This window comes from Primulina eburnea, unplaced genomic scaffold (assembly GCF_022965805.1).
Source record: "Primulina eburnea isolate SZY01 unplaced genomic scaffold, ASM2296580v1 ctg507_ERROPOS390280, whole genome shotgun sequence".
Lineage (NCBI taxonomy): Eukaryota > Viridiplantae > Streptophyta > Magnoliopsida > Lamiales > Gesneriaceae > Primulina > Primulina eburnea.
In genome coordinates this window covers 290,780-313,560 of record NW_027331309.1, presented here as the reverse complement: position 1 = coordinate 313,560, position 22,781 = coordinate 290,780, and the positions used below count along the sequence as shown (strand labels likewise).

The window sequence follows — 22,781 nt, the reverse complement described above, 5'->3', positions numbered from 1 at the left end:
GGATATAAATATGTGAAAACTTCTCATAAAAACCTACTCATTTTTAAGTAGTTTAAAATTTTGATTTCAAATTTATATCGAATTTGATTCACTTAATTTTATTAGTGTAATAAATTTGTCGATTATATTTTTATACAATCAAATTAGAATATAAAGTAAAATTGCAAGGGTGTATTTGATTTTACATTGTGTAATATTTTTATTCTAATATATGAAATTGTAAGAAATTTTTTATTCTTATTTATGTAGTTTTTTTAAATTAATTTGAACATATGAAATCGTAATGTTTTTCATTGTTCAAATTTGATTATATATGATTTAATCGATCGACATTAATATTACGAAATTAAAATCAAGTGAAATAAAATTTGATATCTCAAAAGTGTAAAATGGAATGTTGTGGAGTTTTTTTGGCTTATAATATATTTTTATTGAATTTTTTAATGGAAGGATAGCACGTAAGATGCTAAAAAAGTTAGGAAGGTGGTGGTTATTTTTAAATTTATTTGTTTTTTTTTATATAATTGTTACAGTTAACGAAACCTTATTCATGATTTTGTCATAGAATTTTTCTCTTCCTGTTATTTTCTCTCCTGTCCACTTCTCATTCAGAAAGTTGCAGCAGCTCCGGGCAGGTTTCTCTCTTGTTTTTATGTTCCTTTTTTGCTCTTTTTATAAAAATTTTACGGCTTAGTTGTGAAGATGAATCACGGGTAAGAAACTACTGTTTCTGGGATTCTTCTGTTATTTTTTTCCATGGTTTTAGGATAAAACAGCGCGAGATTTATGATTACTTTGCGAGCTGTGAAAGGTTGAGTAAATTTTCTTGATTTTGAAGCTTTAATGGAATCTTTATGGTCAGCTGATTTATATTTTAAATAACAATGGTAGTGAGGAGAAAACAGGGGAGACTACATATATAATGTAGATGATTTCTTTGGCCTCTTTTGGAGAAATGATTTAGACAGAATGATCTTGGATCGTTTGGTATTCTTTTGGGGGAATAAAATTAACTTTTTATATATTTTGTGCAATAAAGTATTTTTGGAAATTAATAAAAACCGAATCAGATAATTTCAATTAGATTCATATTAATCTTTTTTCCTTTGCATGATTTGGTGCTAGGAAGATTTCAAATATTTTGAAAACAAGAAGTTATTCTCAAGTCTGCATGTCCTCTTATTCCACCTAAGTTTTCTAGTTGGTGTGGCGGATTTGTTCAGTCAAACTTAACATTATTCACAATCCCTTGTCAATAATTAGTATACTGGTAATTCATTTAGACCCCAACAAAATTTGGCATTTTTTCTTCTTTTGAAATTGCAAATTACTTTTTTTTTTATCAATCGGGATAAATTTTATCGTGTAGTTTCACAAGGGTGTAAAATGTAATTTATCCATCACATGATGATGTTTCAGTCAACTGTTGATGTCTGGTTGGGACACAATAATTATGGTTTACTTTTTGTTTAATGTTTAGTGGTATTTCTCGATTTGTTCTACCCCATCAAGAAAGCTTATTCGACCTATTGCTTATATGAAAAGTCTAAATGCATTATTCAACCTTGTTTTTTTTTTCTTTTTATTTTAGAAATGGTTTGCATTATTTATTTTTATTTCATGAAGATATCAGCAGTTATTTCTTGTTTTATAAGTGTTTGGTGCTAAAGATCTTGAATTTTGGTTATTAAGTAATGGACTGTCGCTATAGATTGATTGAATTTCATGTTCTCTTTTAGAATAGGATGTTGAATAGGACTCCTCCAAGTATACTTCACAGGACATGAAGATGGAGTCACAAATTACCTCGCATCCTTCTGCTTGGAGGATTGATATAGATATGACAGATAATTTATCGGAAAAGCAACCGAATGTCGAAATAACAAAAACGCTCCTCTCCAAATACTACGAGTACTTGCCATATAACCGCATTCACAAGGAGAGTGTCGTCAATGTCTTGCATTTTCGTGAAATGGGAACAAGTTGTATGACTTACAGTCAAAATCCATCGAGGACGAAACCTTCATCATCTCATAAAAGGAATCAGTGCTTCTATACAAGATCCCTTTGTGCAGCAAAGTTTGTGTCCTCTGTTCAGGCACTTCAATATCCTATTACTAATGTAGGCCAGGCAGCAGAAGAAATCGACGAAAGGCTTCGCCCGAGGCAGTTTGAGTATCACCCGTCTGACCAAAGTCTAATGGCGGTTGGAACCCTCGATGGAGAAGTCGTGATTCTGAACCATGAAACAGGAAATATTATTAAGTATATCTCACCTTACCAGCAAATCAGTGGTATTCTTGGCCTCTGCTGGCTTAAAAAACAACCCTCAAAGGTAAGTTGTCAAAAATATTTACACATTCTTTCATAAAGGTGATTATTAATCACTGTTTCACCTCCATCCTCCAACAATCCAATAAGTTTTGAGTTGTCTGACTAAGTGGTTTATGAGACAATCGTGTGATCATCATTTCAAAAACACTAATTTACAATCTTCTTTATTTTTCATCTTGTTAGCTTGAGTATTTGTTTTTGAATCTCTATTGCTTGATATTTGATCAACTTACATTTATGTATCTTTGATGAACCTGAGCTTTTGCTGATAGAATTGTATTTCATTTTGCCAATCTAGCTCCTGGTGGGCTCAGATAATGATGCTTTAAGATTATATGACATCAACAATGTTACTTCAAAACTAGAAGATGGATATTCGATTGCTGCAGTCACCTTTGATGACTTTGAGCAGTTGACATCAGTTCACGTAAACTCAACAGATGATTGGTGCCTGACAAGTGGTTACTCCAAGAAAGTTGCCATATATGATGTATGCACTGGACAGCGCCTACAATTGTTCACAGACATGCATCGTGAACCAATAAATGTGGCTAAGTTTTCAAATCATTCCCCTAATCTCCTAGCAACTTCTTCATTTGATCGTGATGTGAAGATGTGGGACCTAAGACAGGATCCCATGCGACCTTGCTATACAGCTTCAAGCTCGAGAGGAAATGTGATGGTTTGTTTCTCTCATGACGATCTTTATCTACTCGTCTCGGCTGTAGATAACGAGGTACAGATTTAACCTGAAATTCAATTTTCTTATTGATGTCGTAAATGTTGTTAGGAGCTTACATCATTTTGAGTGATTATATAATGGTTATTATATTTGGTCCATATACTAAACTAGTTGGGTCTTATTAGAAAATTTGCATGCTCAGGTTCCGAGTAAGATCCGGAGTTTTCCAAATATATCTTAGAAAATCATGATGAATTTTGTTTAATGTAGATATCATTGTTTCATTTATATTTATCATTTTGTATAATGTATTTTCTCAACTCAAAGTATTAGATTCAAATAATTTTGCCATTATTAATTTAAAAAAAAAGGCTCAGAACTGGTTGGAACTGGCCCGGAACTGGTGCATCCACTACCAGTTCGAGTAGTGGATCGGATTGGTTAACTGGAACCGGTTTTGGACCGGTTCTAACTGGTTCCGGCACTGGTGGATCCGAAACCCCGGAACCGTTAAGCATAGGGCTCATTTAAATATATATTCACGTATCCTGGCGGACAGGATCTGTTTTATGATGGGTTTACGAAAATATTTCAGGTGAAACAACTTTTAGCTGTGGATGGGAGGCTTCACACGGATTTTGGGATTGTTTCGACTGGAAGTGCTTATAACTATACTCGTTCATATTATATGAACGGAAGAGATTACATTATCAGTGGAAGTTGTGAAGAACCTGCCATTCGTGTATGTTGTGCCCAAACCGGAAGGCGGCTGAAAGATATTTCTTTGGAGGTGGATAGCAAACAAGATTTATATATATATATATATATATATATATATATATATATATATATATATATATATATATATATATATATATATATATTATATCGCTCTTTTCTCAACTCTCTGTGAAGTTAACTATCGTTTCAATAAAATGCTGAAAATTTTGATGTTGTTCTTGTGACAGGATACAGGAGTGGGGAGCTCAATTTTTGTGCAGTCATTGAGAAGCGATCCTTTTAGAGTAAGTTCTTTATTTTCTATCTACATATACTGTGATCATATTTCGGCTGATTGATTTTCATATATCTACATTCAACATTATGTGTTGTTAGGACTTAACATCGGTTTTTGGAAAAGCTTTTGTCCTTACTATATACTTCTAATATCTTGAATCAATTATATTTAATTTTACAAGAAAAATAGGATTGCATGAAATTGGCCTACTTATTTTAGGCTAATTAATATTTCGAGAACTTATGATCGAGCTTGATTTTTACTTTAACATAAATTGTTTTTACATAAACCTTTTTGAATGCAGCATTTTCACATGGCTGTCCTTGCTGCCTACTCTGGGCGAAAAGCCAAGAATGAAATTATCAAGGTGGTTTCTTATCAGCACTATTTTAGTTATTGTTATTACTATTGTTAGTATTGTTGTTATAGTTTGGGTGTGTTGGTGGTATGCACAGGTCAACTTACTTTCAACAAGCCGTTGTGCCGAGGAACATAGCGCCGGCCCAAACGTGCGCTGCCCTTCCTACGGCAAGGGAGGCTGAGATCTCGTGCATCTGAATTTTTACATCGAGTGAAGAAATTATTCAGCGCTATAGTCAGTCTGTCATTTGAATTGTATATGCTACCCCATTTTTTGACATTGAACAATTTTTTTAAAGAATTTGTATGTGTAAAATATTAATTAAGTTAAGATAAAAATGAGTGGTACACAGTGATTCACCTTGTACTTATTTTGTTGAGCTATAGATCACTGTAGTAAGCTTTTTGTGTGTTCTATTCTTTCATTGCATTTCATGTGCTTGTGCATAAATACTCTAGTACAGACATTTCAAATTTAGGATATTTGTTTAATGATACACTGATGAAGAATGAAACTATCACCTCCATCAATCTAAGGTGGTTTTCGATCTCCGTTGGCCATTTCTGTCTGACATTGGGGTGTGCAAACACTCCATTTCAATGTGTAAATGTATGTTTTGTTAGTCGAGGAACACTATGGCTTGACCGTCACTACCGAACTACAAGACACCCATTCTCTCTACGATATTCATCGAACAATCGTTCAATGCTTAAAAAATTCCGTTTAATGCTTGTGGTTTGTTGCCTCTCAGCCACATTTCTTTCTAACAGCTCTTGATTTGTGCTAGTTCTTTAATTCGAGGTGTGCAAAGGCAGGAATATTTTTACTGTTGCTTGAAGTAGCGTTGCATTTGCTGCATCAAGTGTGCAACTTCGTGCATTAGGGACGTATGGGACGTTACAACAAGTCAACAATATGGTTACAGTGACTGTAATCTTCGTTCCCTGGTTGAATAGTGAGATTTGCAGTTGAAATTGATCGACAATACATCTGCAAAATAAGTGAATCTTTGTATTCTGGTTCTAATAAATATTCTTGGCAACTATCTGTAATGCAGTTCGGAGGCTTAAGAAAAGTGGCGTGGTGAACATTATCCACATGAATAAATAGGCACAATACGAAGCATTTGAATAATTTCACAATGTTCCTAATACAATTCCCCCAAGAAAGGGCAAGTACCCCGCTTGACTACCTATCAGGACATCATAATTAAGCGTTAAACTGATACAGGCGTGGGTTCAGCCCTCAAGGGGGGAGCAAATTCTAACATCCTTGAGAAGCTGATTTTCACAGCCATTTTTCGTTTGTTCTCTGGTGCGTGGTTTAAAATACCGCACAAAAATCAAGAGTCAGTCTTCTTCCTCACCGGCAAGAGACATTTGCAACCTCCATGCAAAATAATCCTTTTTGCCAAGAATGAAGTTTCTTGCATTAATGTGCAAACGATTTTCCATCAGGTTTCTGATTTTTTCATCCTATTGGCTTTTACAAACAAACAGGAAAAGTTGAGTTCCCTTGCAACAAGATATATTATGAAACAAATGTACGCAGCTGCACATGTGGAAACCACAGAAATGAAGAAAGCACCACTCTTCCCTTTGCCGGAGAAAAAATCAACCAAAAGATAGCCATTGATAGCCATCAGCAGGGAAGCCACAAGCCATGAAACTATCTACAAACCAAAAGGACACGAACGTTTTAGTTTGTCTCTTTTCTTGTTTCTGAACAAGAAAAACTGGGCGAATTCAATATCTTCAGATATGTGCATAAACAACTAGTGTATTTCTAACGGAATAAACAAGAGCCTCCAAAACATATGAAGTGCAGAGTTTGTTCATTACGTAGAATGACCAACCAATCCAAACAGAAAATCTCTCCCGTTTTACACATAACAAAGGAACAATTGATGCATATATATGGAATCTGAACATTTATGAACACGAAAATACCTGCAGAGCAGTGCCAATTTTGAAAATGCCCATTACTCTCTCTTTTGATACCAGGCAAAGCAGGGGAATGAGAGCAAATGGTATCTGAACAGACTGAAGCACGTTAAGCCATTCATTTAGGACATCCAACGAGTCCTCCGATGTATCAAAAACAAGAGCAACAATAAGTGTCGGGATAATAGCGAAGCTTCTTGTTATAAGTGCCCTTATCCACTTTCTCAACCGTAAATTTAGAAATCCACCCATAATAAATTGGCCAGCATAAGTGCCAGTTATAGTACTACTCTGGCCAGCTGCTAGCAAACCAATAGCCCAAATATAATATATTGGAAATATTCCTCCTCCATACTTTTCATGAAGATACTGCCCTGCATTTCCGAGGCCAATATTGTTGGCTTGTTCTGTACCATAAAATGCCTTGGCAAAAACAGCCATGACAAACAGATTTATCATGAAAGAGATTGATAAAGCCAGGCCAGACTCGATCGAGTAGTACTTGAGGGCTTCTCGAACTCGGCCTATCTTGTTTTTGTCGATATCTCTAGATTGTACTAGGGCGGAATGTAAATATACATTGTGAGGCATTATAATACACCCGACAACTCCTACTGCCTGCTGTATAGTTTTGGAGCTGAGTTTTGGAACCAAAATGCCTATATTCACAGATCAAATTAAAGAAATGTTATCCAGAAGTTCACTTCTATCGATTCAGTTGGAGAAAAAATCTCACCGAGTAAAAGTTCACGGCCACTAGGCTTTGTCTCACCAAACATCCATGCAAATGAGGCGGCCATTGTTGCTATAAGGACGGCAAAAAGTGCTTCCAATTTTCTCACACCATAGTTCTCCAAAAACAAGAAGATGAAACTGCATCAAGAAGGTGTCAAAACTGAACAGTTCAGATGTCAAATATAAATGTTGAACCAGTGTCCGAGTCGTTACTGGACATTACGTTATTTGAAAAAGAAACAAATGAAAAACATCCTCAAATTTTAGGAATTTAATATCATGAAATCTCAACCACGGCAGACATCAGAAAACACACCGTATACAAAAGTGAAACTTCATTTACGCTGATTACTTATTTCAAATACTTATGAGGAATAATAAAACAAACCCAAAAGCAATAAATACTTCAAACTCGCTTGTCCAAATCCAAGTAAAGAATTTGATCGAACCTATCACCATTCACCAATTCAACCTCAATCAATGGTATTTGTCACCCACCAATTTACACACATTAAAAACAGAAAATGACTAAATAAATTTAGCAACCATTCAAGGTAGTGTTATTTTCAACAAGTAGCCAAACTCATCAAGTGATAAAACCAAAGATATTCACGTGCAATTATGTACCAGTCAAGAGCAGTGATAATGACTCCAACCCAGAGAGGAATGAAACCAGCGCTCAAAATCCTGATAGCAATAGCACTGCCAATCACTTCCTGAATGTCAGACCCAATCAGGGCCAGCTCTGTCATGATCCAAAGCAACAGTCTAGCCCAGTTAGGATACTCCTCTCTGCAAAATTCCGCCAAGTGACGCCCCGTTGCCACGCCGAGACGAGCCGCCAGCAGCTGAACCAACAGGCCCATGGCGGTGGCCCACAAAAGCAGCCACAGAAGAGAATAACCCGCAATCGCCCCCGCCTGGAGATCCCCTTCAAGGTTACCCGGATCCAGGAAGGCTATACTCATCAAGAATCCCGGACCCGTAAATAGCCATAGCTTCCGCCACGAAAAAGGCGGCGTCTTGGTGGAATACTCGTCGGTGTCAGCCCCTTCGTCCACTCCAATGACGTGGATTTTCTCCGATGCGACATAGGCTCGTTCTTCTTCGTCTTCATCGGATAAATCGGTTGGCCGATTCGTTAGCAACGGTTGCTGCTGGTCTTCTTCGAGTGAAGGCATGTTTCTTGAACAAAAATCACCGAAGAACGACCAAAATTCACGCTAATGCTGGTTAACAGGAAATAGTTCTGGGAAAGTGACTTGGAGAGGACAGTTTGAGGGTGCATTTATGTAATGATCGCAAAGCTAGGGTCATCGGCTTCCTCGCTAATTTTAATATTAATTAATCTCGAACTTTTTTGCAGAGTGCCTGTAGGCATAAAAGATGAAACAAAGCTTGTGGGGGAGTCATAAAGTCATAAAACAGATTCCACGCCAATTGCTATTATTGTAAAGATTCAATTTTTATTCTAAATTTGGAAGAAAAAAAAGGTGTAAGTAGGTTATATGTTTCGTATAGGGTCATTTAGATACGGGTCACAAAATTTTAAACATTTCAAGTTTCATAAAACATGCAAAAATACCAAATTATCGAGATCTTACAGGAAATTTTTTTAAATCAGAATTTGTGGCAATTGGTGGATTATTTCCACCATTTATGTATGATGTTTCCCAAGAAGATGAAGCACGAGTTTTATGGTGGGGTTGATTTCACTTGATCATAAGGAAACAAAAAAAAGTGTGTCAATTTTGGAAAGCACCTCACTTGTTTATATTTTTCTTGATATTGTCTTAATTTAGGTTTTAGAACGAAGGATGACCCACAATTCGGACAAAAAAATCGAAAACACTATTGGACAAGATCACAAGACATAAAAAAAACAGACATTTAAACTCTTTTTATTCGATCTGTGATATAAATATTATTTATTAATGATTAAAAATATCAACAATATTATAAACATAATCATTTGAAACCCATTAACCTTGAGAATGGATCAGGCTTTAAGTTTAAACGTGTAGTGTTTCATTGAATAGATTTTGACGATTATGTTTGAACTATTTAGAGCATAAACCAACTATTTGGGATGAGTTCAGAAACAAAAACTTTTGGATCTAAAGAACGTATTATCAGAGGAAACTTTTTAATTTTATTTTTTTATATTAAGATAAAAATTGAAGAATAAGTTTTTATAAACCTTATATTTAAGATGCTTAACTATGATGAAATGTAAGGTCTTAGACTGAGGATATAAGGGGAGCAACTAAAGGTGCTGCTGGATAATAATATATAGAATATCTCAATTATACATCTGAACCTGATATTTATAAGAAAATACATTGACACGTGCTGAACCTGTCTTTTATTTAGACTAAACATGAGCCAAGAGTAACAGATTCATCGTAAAATATCACGGTTAAACATCGTTTACATCAAAAGATTTTTATTTAGTATGTTACAAATAAAAGTAAAACAAAAAAATAAAGTGAAGAATATCTTATTTATTTAAAATCTCACGTGAACCCCAATTGTTATTTATTATTTTATAAGATTTTACTTTTTACCTCAAACATTCTCGTGGGACCACAAGAATGGCACACGTCTCTCTCAAATGTCAGCCAAAGCAAGCAGCCATGAAGCTTCGTATGTTCGCATATGGCATTTAATATTGGTTCGTGACTCGACGGGCTTTCGTGTGTCACTACCATGTGCTTCCCACCTCTCGTTGGGTTTCACGACAAAGCTCTTTTGGAAGAGAATCTCTTCCACTCCCCGGGTTTCAGATAAAGTCAGGAGATGTCAGCAAATTCAATTAACAACCTCGGAATATTATTGCAGCCATGCCTGTGTATTTTAATTTTATATCACCACTCCTAACATACTGCGTGGATTAGGTTTTAACACAGGCAGATTTTAGATATAAATTTGGTTTGCGTTGGTTAATGTATTTAGAATAATCTTCTCCAATCGGTGTTATTGTCTGTTTTCTGTTGCTTATCAAATATGAGTAACGTCACCGGTAGATCCGATGAATCAAAATGAACACATGCTATATGGTATGAGATGATCGTCATCATATGTTCTAGATAATCATTAATTCATGTGAGTCTCTCGAATGATTAATGAATCAATCAAATCGAAATCAATATATATCATAAAAATGTACAAATAATTAATGGACCAATTAAACTAGAATTTTAAATAATTTCAATTTGCTTTATTTGTAGGCTAATCCCCAAATGTGGAGAGGTGAATGGCCGGTTCTTAATTAAAGATAGGGTATATATTTATAATATAATTTCATAACCACCAATCTACATAATGATATAATTATAAATATTCTCTAACCTATTTAAACATTATAAATATGACATTTAAACCCAAAAGAATATATATGTATACAGCATATATGGATCGAGACTTAGACCGAACTAAAGCCCAGTCCAACACACCATATAAGTTGTACGTCACTGGTGCATTACATATCATTTTAAATATAATCCAACACTTTATCTTACTTTTTTTGAGAATCCCAAAAGAAAACAAAAGTAAATTGTGCTAAAACGATAAAGACTCACTGGTCAATTTTATGAACTTGACCTCCAACCTGACCTGATTCTTAAAAAAATAGTACTTTTTATATTAAAGATATTACTTTTTAGTTTCGTTTTAAATATAGATCATATTGACTCATCTCACAGAAATATATAAATAGATACATAGATCGTCTTACAAAAAACATATTCATATATTTACACAAATAAATATTCCCCAAAAGCTTGTCTGGAAAAAAAATACAACTATATCCTCAATTTAAAAAAGGGATGGTTATGGTATATTGGAAAATATGAAGCATATATAGTTAGATGCATAGCTATATGTAAATTTTATAAAAAAAAGAAGAAAATTATATAGTTAATGGTCATTTAACTTGCACATTTTTCATTTTTGATAATGTTATTAGTCAATTGAAAGTTATAGCATACTAACTTGTATTTTTGAAATTTATTTTTCGTCATTTTTACCAGAATGTTAACTTCTGAAAAACACCGACATAACACTAAAACTCACATGAAATCAGAAAATTGGACTTGTTACTTGTTTTTTTTCATCAAATTGGACTTGTTACTTGAAAAATTCTACTTACAAATATTTCCTTCTGAAATAAAATAAGGACAAAATTTTTAATCATGGAGTAACTGAAACAAGTAAAAGAAAAATAAAAAAAAAATTCTTAAAAATTTGCTAGTAAATTAAATATATAAGAATTTGGTAGCATTTATTTGAAATTTATGAAAATTTTTAAATTTCATTGGATAGACTTGTTCATATTATATTTTAATATAGAAAATTAAAGTTGAGTGAAGTTAACATTATTTAGAAAGAATATTTAATTATGGGGTAATGCCCTCTAGAAGCTAGTTTAAATTTATGAAAAAGAGTATTGTAAGGCATAATTTGGTACACATGATAGGATAAACACGTGATATATAATATAAAGATATGTTAATGATATATAAGATGTAGGATATTATATCTAATGTTTGGTATGATTTTAATAAAAGTGATTAAATTTATATAGTAGATTGTAATGACAAAATTAACCTTATCATAATAAATTTTATAATTTCAAAGTTGTTGCTTAAGTTCATATTTTTTATCTGTTCATGCACCGATAGTGCTTGCACCTAATTTTATATATTATATAATATGATAATTGAGCTTTTGATTTTGTGAGTCAAGTCAAATATCAATTTTTAAGCTTAACCGAGTGATACTAATAATTTTATAGAGATTTATAAAAATTATTTATATAATTATCTTGAATTCATTTATATCATTATCATATTATATAATATATAAAAATAAATAAAAATATTTATTTGCTTTTAATTTCTACCTAATAGCATAGATTTATAAAAATCTATAAATTGAGGGTAATTAATTCATTTGTAATGTATTTTATCATTAAATAAAAATTATCACGCCTAATAGAAGGGACATTTTATCATTTTAAAAAATTATTTATCAAGGGCCCATGATAATATCACGAGCTTTTTAAAAATGTACCAAACATGAGATAAAGAGGATTATTTATCAATCCATCTCTTATTCTATGTACCAAACTATGCCTAACAATATACAGGCAAAGGAAACAATGGTGCCCTAAAGGCGAATTCGAGGACTTCAATATGTGAGAAGATCATGCACAATTGGATTTCCGAAATAATCGATAATTAACCAACGATGAATAATTAATTACTTGCAATGCGAAACAAAGATATGTTCAACCCTACAACATCACACTTTACAACTATAGACAGCTAGCTTTCCCCCAACTTTCAGACATTACATGACAATCACGAAGTGCACGTTATTTGAATCTTACACACAAAAGCATACAATCAAATTCAAAAACAAAACTTGAAACCCAACAAACTTCTAAAGCTTTAAACATAGTCCACATTCAAAGAAGAATTCTTTTGGTCGACAGTCTCCAGATCATGTTTGTTTTGGGTAGCATTGCTCGAAAATCTTCCTGCGATCAAACGCGCCGCTCTGGCCTCCATTGGGGAGCTGCAGGGCTGAAATGGACGGATAGAACTCGAGCATTCAGTAGTTCAACGATAGGAGTGAAGCTCACGCATCTCGGGGCTTTGTACTGATTAATCGACGCGCCTCTTGATATCGCATAATCCATCAGCTCTTCGAATGTCCCCATTTTCACAACCCGGATTTCTAGAGGCCCGACCGAATTATCTGCGACTCGGCATTGTCTGTAAACTGTGTTCATAGCTTCTTCCATAACTAGGCAGCAGTTGGCTAAGACATCGTCGCTAGGGGGATTAGTTGGATCTTTGATGAGCAGTTCCCAGTAGATCACATAATGTCCTGGAATTGAACTTGTATCAGCATAGCTAGTGTACTCCACCACGGTAGTATCGTGCTGGCGTAGCAAAACCGAAGCGTTCTCGACTGCCTTTTGTAGCTCAGATTCGTCTGTCTTATCAGAATCAATGCTCAACAAAACATTCTTCCTCCTTATGAACTTGAACTGCGGCGCGGAGTTGTGAAAACCAGTTACTCGGAGGATGTCGCCTACTCGGTATCGGCATAGACCTGAATAGGTGGAGACCACAAGTTCGTACTCCTTTCCCACCTCCAAATCCGCCAAATCCACAAGCCGTGGGGGTGAATCCCGGGAGAGAGTTATCGGATTATTCGGGTCGTGAGGAATAAACTCAAAGTATCCCATGTTAGGCATGATGGTGTAGGAAACCTCTGAAGGTTTCGTCATCGGCTTCAAATTAAGCCCGAAATAGCACTCGGAGGAAGCGTACATGGTGCAAGCTTGCGGCAGACCTCCGCTGTAGAAATCAAGAAGCGGTATATATTGTGCCATGGCGCCAGTAACAATAACGTCAAGATATTTTGTATTCGGCCATATTCTTGGGATTATACTATCCCAGTTTTCGCCTTCACATTCATTGACAATAAAATCAGCAAGATCTGTGTTTGGTTTAAGAATCTTAGCCACGCATTCTCGAATAGAACTGTCTGTAATTCTAGGGTTTAAGGAACCCGTGGAGATATCATGCACAAGTTGTCTCCAGTTGAGTTGGAGAAACCGGATGGCTCGCAGAAGACCGGAGGCAAAAACGGCCCCAACTCGGAGAACCTCTTCACGCATGAGAAGGCCACAAAGCATCTGAGTGTACATGCTTTGGAATGAATCACAGCAGAGAATCGCTTCGTCCGGGCTCGTGTACACGTTATACGGGTCATAGGGTCGGGTCTTGAATTGATCACTCTTGTAGTAGCTGGTGAGCACCGGGCGTGCAACCAACCCGCCCGGAGTTTTCGCTTCGGCCTTCACAAAAAGAAAGTATAACCCTTTTCCCTTGTCAAGACCTGGAACGTATCTGGTGATCACAATTAACAGAAGAATATTCGTTACAATCTAGCAAATCATGTTTTATGTGGGAATTATTCATAATAATATTGCATTTATGAGTCAATAATAATGTTAGAATATTCTTACAGGCTCATTACAGGGTTAAGAAGAGAATACAACAATTGTCGGCGGTCCATTTCTTCCTTTATTGTCGGCATAAGCTTTCTTTCACCAGCCGATGTTCCAGAACTGCATATTCAGTCAATAAAGTGGTAAGAAAACCCTAAAGAAAACAGTAGTCATTTATTTTATAAAATTGAATTTTCTGAATCTTTTGGCAAATATTTCTTTACTAGTTACAAGGTTTTCATTCTAAAACTAATTATATTTATAACTTAATTGTGTAATAAAACATATATTTTCTTGTTTTCAAACTAATTTAATTTCATTTTGTTCATTAATATGCATAAAATTGGATCTCAGAAAATATTTTTTCCCTTTCTGGGACATGCAAAACACCTTTTCTCGAGACTACGCAGAATCAGAATTAGCTACAACAAGAAAGAAATATATACAAATTTATCGCTTTCCTTTCCAATATATTTACCTGGTAAGAAACTCAGAGATGGGGTGAGAGCAAATAATTGGAGAGAAATCCCCGCCAGCGATACGCTGAATCTCTGGCTGAAGATCCTCGTACGTCACCACCGGGATCCTAGACTTGAACAAATCCCGATCAGTAGCACCACCGAGATCGAACCTCTGGAGGTACTCAGTTTCAGCATTTTGGCTCAGAATCTCAGCCAACACCCTTGCTTGTACAGAATCCGTGTTTTTTGTCATCTCTTCGATAAACTGAAGTGCCTTGGCGAACTTCTCGTTCGGCGGGTGGCTCACAGCCGCCGGAGAGAGCGAAGAATCAACCGCCATGATCGGAGAAAGTAAGTAAGAAAGAAAGCTGAGGAGTAGTAGACTTTGATGAGAATTGAGTTTCAAGATTGTGTTTGTGGTGCAAATTTTGAGGAACAACCGATGGTTTTTATATAGGAAGCAAGATTTGTCCTTTTCACCTATTTTATGGGAAGTTATGTATTACAAATTGAGTGGATCTCATTTGAGACCGTCTCACGGATCTTAATATGTGAGACGGGTCAATCCTACCGATATTAACAAAAAAAGTAAAACTCTTAGCATAAAAAGTAATACTTTTTTATGAATGACCCAAATAAGAGATCCGTCTTACAAATAAAACCCGTGAGACCGTCTCACATAAGTTTTTGCCTTACAAATTATGTCATCTTATATTCTATATTCCTCGTTTGTTTTAAGTATTGTATTTACTATAGCATAAAGTTGAAATTTAATTATAATCCTTTTTTAGTCTTTTGGTCACATAATTTATTTGTAAATCTTATTATATAATATATTCTTTAATAAATTTTCAAATAAATACTTTATGAATCTCTTAAATTGATAAATTGACCATTTCAAGATGACATTAAATTAGAATTGAATGAAACCTTCGTTTCAAATATCTCTATAATCGAAAATAAATAAATATTTTTATATTATAGGACTTTCATATATAGAATAAAACATATGAAAATTAACTATAAATATTGGAGGTTATACACCATATATAATCTTATTAATTAATTAATTTTCTCACTAGTATAATTGGATAATACTAGGATTATTTTAAACATCGGGCAGCCGGACTGGATATCCCTCTTCACTTTCTTTTTTGTAAGAAACATATCTGCCCCAAGGTAATGTACCACGAGGAGGTGACACCCGGGGACCACGTGACGTCACCTTGTCTACCTTGAACCAAACATATTTAGATAATTTAATCAGGGTTAATTATTGTTAATTAAAATATTAATTATGCAGTTATGGCGTGGACATCCTTAGTTTGGTAATTTACGTTGGTGTTAGGATTTTTGTTTTTGTAATGACACTAAACGTCCAATTCATGCTTATATTCCCATGTCGGGTAGATTGCTATCCGGCAATTGCCTCATGATTTCCTGATTTGCTTAGTTTTCATCGCCAATTAAATTAATCCCTTGATTTTATCACTAATAATATAGATATACTAGTTTTTATTATGAAAAAAAATTAGTTTAGTGTTAGAGAGTATGTATATCGTTTTATTAAAAATTATAATTAATAATAATTATAAATTTTAAATCATAAAACAGTTTAAGTATCACAATTCGATTGCACTATCAGCCGGAAAAATTATTGCATCCATTGAAATTTGATGAGATTTAGAGATTCTAAAAAAATGAAAAAATATTAATAAGATCGTAAAAAAGAGGGAGAGTTATGAGCTGAGTATGTGCCCCAAGGTAATGTAAGACATTAGTTTTAGATATGCAACAAATTAGCAAGAATAAGTGTCATTTAAAATATATAGTTATGCGCATCATTATTTTGTTAAAGTTCTAGTGCTGCGATTGATTTTATTTTCGAAAATTCCGGAGTTTTTTATTTTGAAAAAAATTTAGTAAAAATCTCTCATCCTTTCTAGTTTCTAAGCTATGCAAACAAGTTTTCATTGATCCGGTGCATAATAATAAGAGATGAAGTTTCGAGTTCAAGAACCGATCAAGTTTTCATTTAAAATCTGGGGACAATATTTCGATCAAAGACAAATCCCACCTACTCTCATTGTTCGACATTTTAGGCGACAAAACTAGGTCAAATAGCAAATTAGCGTAACGATGGACAAATAAGGTCCAACAAAATTGTAAAATTTAATGTGCACATAGACAAAAGTCGACAAAAATCCCAATTAACGACATAAAATCCAGAAACAAAGAAGCCCAAAAGAAATGATTGCAGTTCTTTTACCTTTTCGAAAAGTAAAATTTTCGAAATCACCTACGAACAAACTCGAGACGAAAAGCTGCCTTCTCCAACTTAAGCCGGCTAGGATTCCGCGTCTTCTATTTCCAAAAAATAAAATAAAATATATTAGTAATAATACAATATCTAAGAAAAATTTAATCGAAATATTTTTCCCCTACAATTGCATTTTTTGTCCAGTATATATACATCTTTACGATTTGGTATTTTATGTTGCCATATTTCAGTTTTAATACTGTATCTTTGGCAATTTTAGCCCATTCTCATCGAAAATAACGATGTTGAACTACATCAGTATGACATTAAAATCGAAAAAAATAACAAATGAAACTTAAATTTAATAATATTGAACACCAAAATTACAAAAAAGACAAGGTAATTGTTCATGTCGTTTATTATAAATTTCCTTTAAAAATCGAAAAGCAAATAAAAAATTTACGCCGCCTCGCAATTTGTATAACAGCTAAACGCTAGCTGGTTGGTGGGATGCCTGTTAACGCATCATTTTATTTTATTCTTCATTAACCGACTTATAAAGACTAAATCACATGCTTAATTAATTAATTAATTACCCTGTATATTAAATTAAATCTGATTAATTCTACAGGCTACCTAGTTAATGAGAATCAGCTTAATATTCTTTATTCTTTTTCTTTCTCGTTTCCTTTAGATCGATTCCACACCGTACAATTGCACCGTGGAGAAAATTTCTTTTTGTGTATTTTGAGTTACAAATCACGTCTCAAATTCAATAATGTGTTATTCTTTACGTTTACATCGAAGAAATTATGTACTGCCTGTTGCTCGAGCACATGTGTGTGGGAGACACTTCTTGTCTACAAGACAAAAAGTTCATTTTTGAATATGTATAAACCATCTTTAGATTTCAAAAGCGAGCCACTTCTTGAACCTACTAGAAAAAATATACATCGATTCAAATTACAGAATGTTGACACAATATCACTTTATTATGAAATACCAGATTGGTCTATCTTGGTCGGTGCATTAAGATATAAAGGTTTATGATCTTATTTCATAAAGATCCAGATAAGTACGAAGATTAAAGCTTCTATAAATATAGATATACCTAATATATCGAAACTCATTGTCTGTGAATAAAGAAAAAACATTTAAACAAATCTATCTTTGTGTGATTCTAATTGAAGCATGCCGAATATTACTGACATAGAGTCGGTAAATCATTGCTAGAAATATGCCAAGTTTTGTTAGTGTGTTTGCATAAAGTAAATTAAAAGAATAAAATGTTATTATACTGAAACTAAAATTTATTATAGGATAAAAATCAAAATTAGATCAAATTAGGGATCAATTTTACTGTTTTCCCTCCAAGTTTATTGTCAGGATATTCCATAGTTCGTGGGGGGAGTTCAAACGTTAAAAGTCGTCGGCCAGCCATTAATTTTTAAATCCCAGTTGTTCAGAAGTAATCAATTCAATGAAACTTCTATGACATTAATAGTGTTATACTATTGTACATATAAAATTCAACATCGATCAAATACCCTTTCTTAAAATAGATTTTTTTAAAAAAAAACTTGAAAATCCATCCGTACAGAATTTATACTTGTACAATTACAATGATTTTTTTGGTACGAATTCGTAAACAATCTGTTGTAGTTGGCTGATCTAATATGGTGTCTAATAACAGATAAAATTTTATGTTAATAGAGTTGTAATAAGAAAAATATTGTAAACTTCCAATTTTTTTTTTTTTAGAGGAATCAGAATTTCATTGAGAAATATTAAACCCGAGTTACATCACAATATTTAATATCTTTGAAGAAGATAGGAATCACGTCATTGTACACTATATCGTTCCTAAAACATAAAGCCTTTGTAGCCATGAGATGTGCCATCTGATTTGAATTCCTTCTACCATGGTAAAGTGCAGCTCCTGGAATATCATACATAGACGGCGTTCCTCCGCTAACGGTGCATACATGGAGAAAGGGATAGACTTACGAATGGCCTGGATGGCGGCGAGTGCATCCGATTCTACAATCCAAGTAGTCCAGCTTGAGTTTAAAGATTTCAAAACTCCTTTAATTGCCATAAGTTCTACTAAATGAGGAGAGGAACGCCCATACAAGCAATTTCCTTCTGCAAACAAAATGTGGTCGTTTGTGTCTCCACCCACCAAACCCATTCCAACCTATTTTTTGAATTAATAATGGAAGCATCAACGTTCAACTTGAGAATCCCATCTGCGGGCGGTATGTTGTATACCATTGATAGCAATACCAATGAGCATCACTTGATGGCTAATATTCCTTACTTTATTGGCACTTGCAAGGATATCATCACATGATAGTTCGTGTCCCTGAAAACCCCGACGGTTCCTCGCTGAAACGAAAATTAATCTTGGTTTCCAAGATATAATTTAATCCTTGAAATAATATTTTCCTTAAATTTAATTTTCTTATTGATAAGATTGTGTGAAATATTGAATTAAAGATTTTGTCTTGATATAATATTTATGATAAGGATTACATGAAAAAGTTTATTTTTAATAAAACTCTTAATTTCCATATTTTGTAAATTTCCTTCTCAAGATAAACCCTAGGAGATGAGGAACCTATAAACTCTCTTACAATATGAATATTAATTAATAGAGTAGATCTCTTGTGAGACGGTTTCACGAATCTTTATCTGTGAGACGGGTCAACCCTACCGATATTCACAATAAAAAGTAATATTATTAGCATAAAAAGTAATAATATCCGTCTCACAAAATACGACCCGTGAGACCGTCTCACACAAGTGTTTGTCTAATTAATATTATATCATGTTTATGCTTAAAATCAATGGAAAATATCAAACTGAGGATATATAAACATAATTATAGGCTCATAAAGGTAAATGTTAAATCTTCTTGATCAAATTTAGCCAAAAAATATAATGCTTTTATAAATAATGAATTTGAATTTCATTATTTCAAATTACTTAATCTCAATGCACATGTACAAATTCATTGGTCTGTTTCGATAAATCTATTTGACAATAAATTTTTAATTCTCAACTAACTATTTTTTTTTATGTCTTATAGTGTATTCAAATTCATCTCAATATTAAGTAATTTCAAATTTTCACTCACAAATGTTTCTTCAAATCCAAATCTTCCTATCTAAATACAAGATAAGATCATGGGGAAAATTTAATCTCAAGATGGCAAGACGCCTGATGATTATAGGCTCATAGGAAAATTTAATCTTCAAAAACCGTGAATTGCACGACGCCTGATGATTATAAATGGATCTCAAAAAGTCCAACCAAAACAACTCATGAGATAATGATTTTTTGTTTTCCTCAAGCCAAACACAAAAGCGAGTACTCAATTACTTGGAGTAAATTGCCACAGTTTCGTGCATTTAAATTGGTTATTATTTTTCTGCAAAAAAAAAAAATTTGTTTATTATTACAACTTATGTATTGCTTATAATATTTAAAATATAAATTTTACAACCGACAATATTTATTTTAAGATTTTTGAACGGTGGAGTAATTCTCACGACAAAGTTTTCAAAAATTTATATTATATTGATTGTAGAGAACATTTGTTGACATATAGCTATCACATATTATATATATTTCTACATTCCCTTAAAATTTAAGTATCATGACAATTAGTTGAGTTGTCGCTTACAAAAAGTAGCTGGTAATAATTTATATTACCTCTTTGTCCATGTCAAACTTTTAAAAATCAAACTGAAACTGGCTTCAATAAATAAAATCGATGTGAAAGTTTAGGTAGTGTATATTTGTTTTTATATTTTGATCCCTTTTTCCAACTCTATTCATTTTTTGATGTGGTGTTGACGTTGTAACATATATAAATTTGACGTGGTATTTTTGTGTGCAGTGTCACATCAATTCTCCAAATGAAAAATTGCAAAAATCAGAAAATATCAAATTAGTACTGAAATTTGATAATATAGAATATATAAAAAAAAAATACAAACCAAAAAAAAAAATTTCTCTTAAAATCAATTATTTATGTACGTTGATTTTTCTTTTATCGTTTAAAGCCATGTAATATTCTTTCTCCAGATTTACAAGCAAACTGCTGGAGCTTTCATCTCTAAATTAGCTTGATTATTTATTTATCAGCCGCCTAGTTATACAACAGTCAACACATCCATCTCCTTCGAATTAATCTCATATTCCAAAAAAATTCATTACATGCTTCGATTCATAATCCCATGTCGGATCCATCATCCTCTGAATCCCAATTCCGTAAAAAGGATAAGAAATTATTTTATCCGAGAAACATGCAATCCAAGTGTTCATTAGCGGTTCATTTCTTGTTTAAAATTTTCCTGCTATTCGCAATCCTTGTCATCCAGGTTTTAATCCTGAACTTTATTTTTCGTGCTCCATCAATATCCATATCCGTTCAGCAAATTACAGAAGAAAAGATTACGCCATCGCCGCCCCCAGTGAAGGAATGCGACTATGGTTACGTTTATGTATATGAACTCCCCGCCATGTTTAACAAAGAGTTGCTAGAAAACTGTCAAGAGTTAAACAGATGGCAATCCCGCTGCCGTTCGATTTCCAATGCCGGGCTTGGCCCGAGAGCTTTTGGCCTCTCGCGTGTCGTGCCGGAAAATCTTGCTCCGGCTTGGTATTGGACGGACATGTTTGCAGCCGAGGTCATTTACCATGATAGAATACTGAAGCACAAGTGCAGGACAAGGGAGCCGGAATCTGCTACGGCATTCTACATCCCTTTTTACGCTGGACTCGCGGTGGCAAAGTATTTTTTCAAGAATTACTCGGCGAAAGAGCGTGATCGGCAATGCGAGCAGCTACTCGGGTGGGTCAAAAATCAAGCCCATTTCAAGAAATACAATGGTTCGGATCACTTCATCATGCTCGGTAGGCCGACTTGGGATTTTCGACGTTCCACTGATGAAGATTGGGGTTCTGGTTTTGTATACATGTCGTTGATGAAACGCATCCTACGTCTGTCTCTGGAAAGAGATCCGTGGGACAAGCTAGAGATCGGCGTACCCTACCCCACCGGATTTCATCCAAGGTCAAGGTCAGAATTGGATGAATGGCTTAATTTTGTACGAACTCGTAATAGGACAAGTTTGTTCACATTTGCTGGTGCAAAACGAAATTTAAAGGGTGATTTTAGGACAGTGTTGATGGATCATTGTTACAACGAGTCAGGGTCTTGTCGTGTGGTCGACTGCTCGGGGACTCGGTGTTCTGACGGGACATCGGAAATTCTTGAAGGGTTCTTGGACTCGGACTTCTGTTTGCAGCCTAGGGGTGACACATACACAAGAAAGTCGATGTTTGATTGCATGTTGGCCGGTTCAATTCCCGTTTTCTTCTGGAAAAGAAGTATATACGATCAATACGAGGTGTTCTTGGGCAATGAACCGGAGAAATTCACGATTTTTATAGATTGGAGAGATGTAAGAAATGGGACATCGATAAGGGAGGTGTTGGAAGGGTACAGTAGAGATGAGGTAAAAAAGATGAGAGAAATGGTTATTAATCTTGTACCAAATTTCTTGTATAGTTCGATGCGTAATGATCAAGAAATAGGGTATGCTAAAGACGCCTTTGATATTGTTATTGACGAAGTACTGAAGAGGTTTAAGGTGCAAAAAGTGGTGGAGCATGCTCAAAGCTAGATTAATTAATAGGTGTGAACAAGATGATTTATCTCGTTAAGATTGTTCAAAATCGTGTGTCTGGCATATCATAAGTAACGTTCAAATTGTAAAAAAAAGTGAAAAATCTCTATGTTAAAGTGTATCATGATTCATGTGTGACTGAATGAGCAGCTAGAAATCGAAAGATTTATTGTGCTCGAAATCTTTGAAATTTGCAGACTTGAGAATAATTGCAGCTGGTTGAGATATATTTCATATTTTTAAAATATGTATTTTATAGTT

General features: G+C 34.1%; 4 protein-coding genes across 7 annotated transcripts; 2 read left to right on the top strand and 2 right to left on the bottom strand.

Annotated features, from left to right (window-relative positions):
• The first annotated feature begins 514 nt into the window (after positions 1-514).
• On the top strand, positions 515-4,811 carry LOC140821307 (protein DWD HYPERSENSITIVE TO UV-B 1-like). 4 transcript variants are annotated; one of them, XM_073181771.1, is made up of 7 exons: positions 515-631; positions 1,740-2,335; positions 2,633-3,070; positions 3,612-3,806; positions 3,985-4,041; positions 4,339-4,401; positions 4,490-4,811. In XM_073181771.1, the coding sequence occupies exons 2-7, from the start codon at positions 1,784-1,786 to the stop codon at positions 4,574-4,576; spliced, it is 1,392 nt and encodes a 463-aa protein (XP_073037872.1). In that variant the 5' UTR covers positions 515-631; positions 1,740-1,783; the 3' UTR covers positions 4,577-4,811. The 4 variants fall into 4 exon arrangements, with proteins under 4 accessions (XP_073037872.1, XP_073037870.1, XP_073037873.1 ...); XM_073181769.1 differs by having other exon boundaries at positions 544-635; XM_073181772.1 differs by having other exon boundaries at positions 579-635; positions 1,745-2,335.
• Positions 4,812-5,504: 693 nt separating this feature from the next.
• On the bottom strand, positions 5,505-8,575 carry LOC140821315 (metal transporter Nramp3.2-like). The gene is made up of 4 exons (XM_073181783.1): positions 7,701-8,575; positions 7,075-7,211; positions 6,345-6,997; positions 5,505-6,067 (listed from the first exon to the last, which is right to left on the bottom strand). The coding sequence occupies exons 1-4, from the start codon at positions 8,252-8,254 to the stop codon at positions 5,849-5,851; spliced, it is 1,563 nt and encodes a 520-aa protein (XP_073037884.1). The 5' UTR covers positions 8,255-8,575; the 3' UTR covers positions 5,505-5,848.
• A 4,046-nt stretch (positions 8,576-12,621) lies between these two features.
• Positions 12,622-14,966, bottom strand: LOC140821314 (probable indole-3-acetic acid-amido synthetase GH3.1). The gene is made up of 3 exons (XM_073181782.1): positions 14,579-14,966; positions 14,119-14,220; positions 12,622-13,999 (listed from the first exon to the last, which is right to left on the bottom strand). Exons 1-3 carry the CDS (start codon positions 14,899-14,901, stop codon positions 12,622-12,624), a joined length of 1,803 nt encoding a protein of 600 aa, XP_073037883.1. The 5' UTR covers positions 14,902-14,966.
• Positions 14,967-20,954: 5,988 nt separating this feature from the next.
• LOC140821317 (xyloglucan galactosyltransferase XLT2-like) lies at positions 20,955-22,606 on the top strand. The gene has a single exon (XM_073181786.1). It carries the CDS (start codon positions 21,066-21,068, stop codon positions 22,515-22,517), a length of 1,452 nt encoding a protein of 483 aa, XP_073037887.1. The 5' UTR covers positions 20,955-21,065; the 3' UTR covers positions 22,518-22,606.
• The last annotated feature ends 175 nt before the right edge of the window (positions 22,607-22,781 follow it).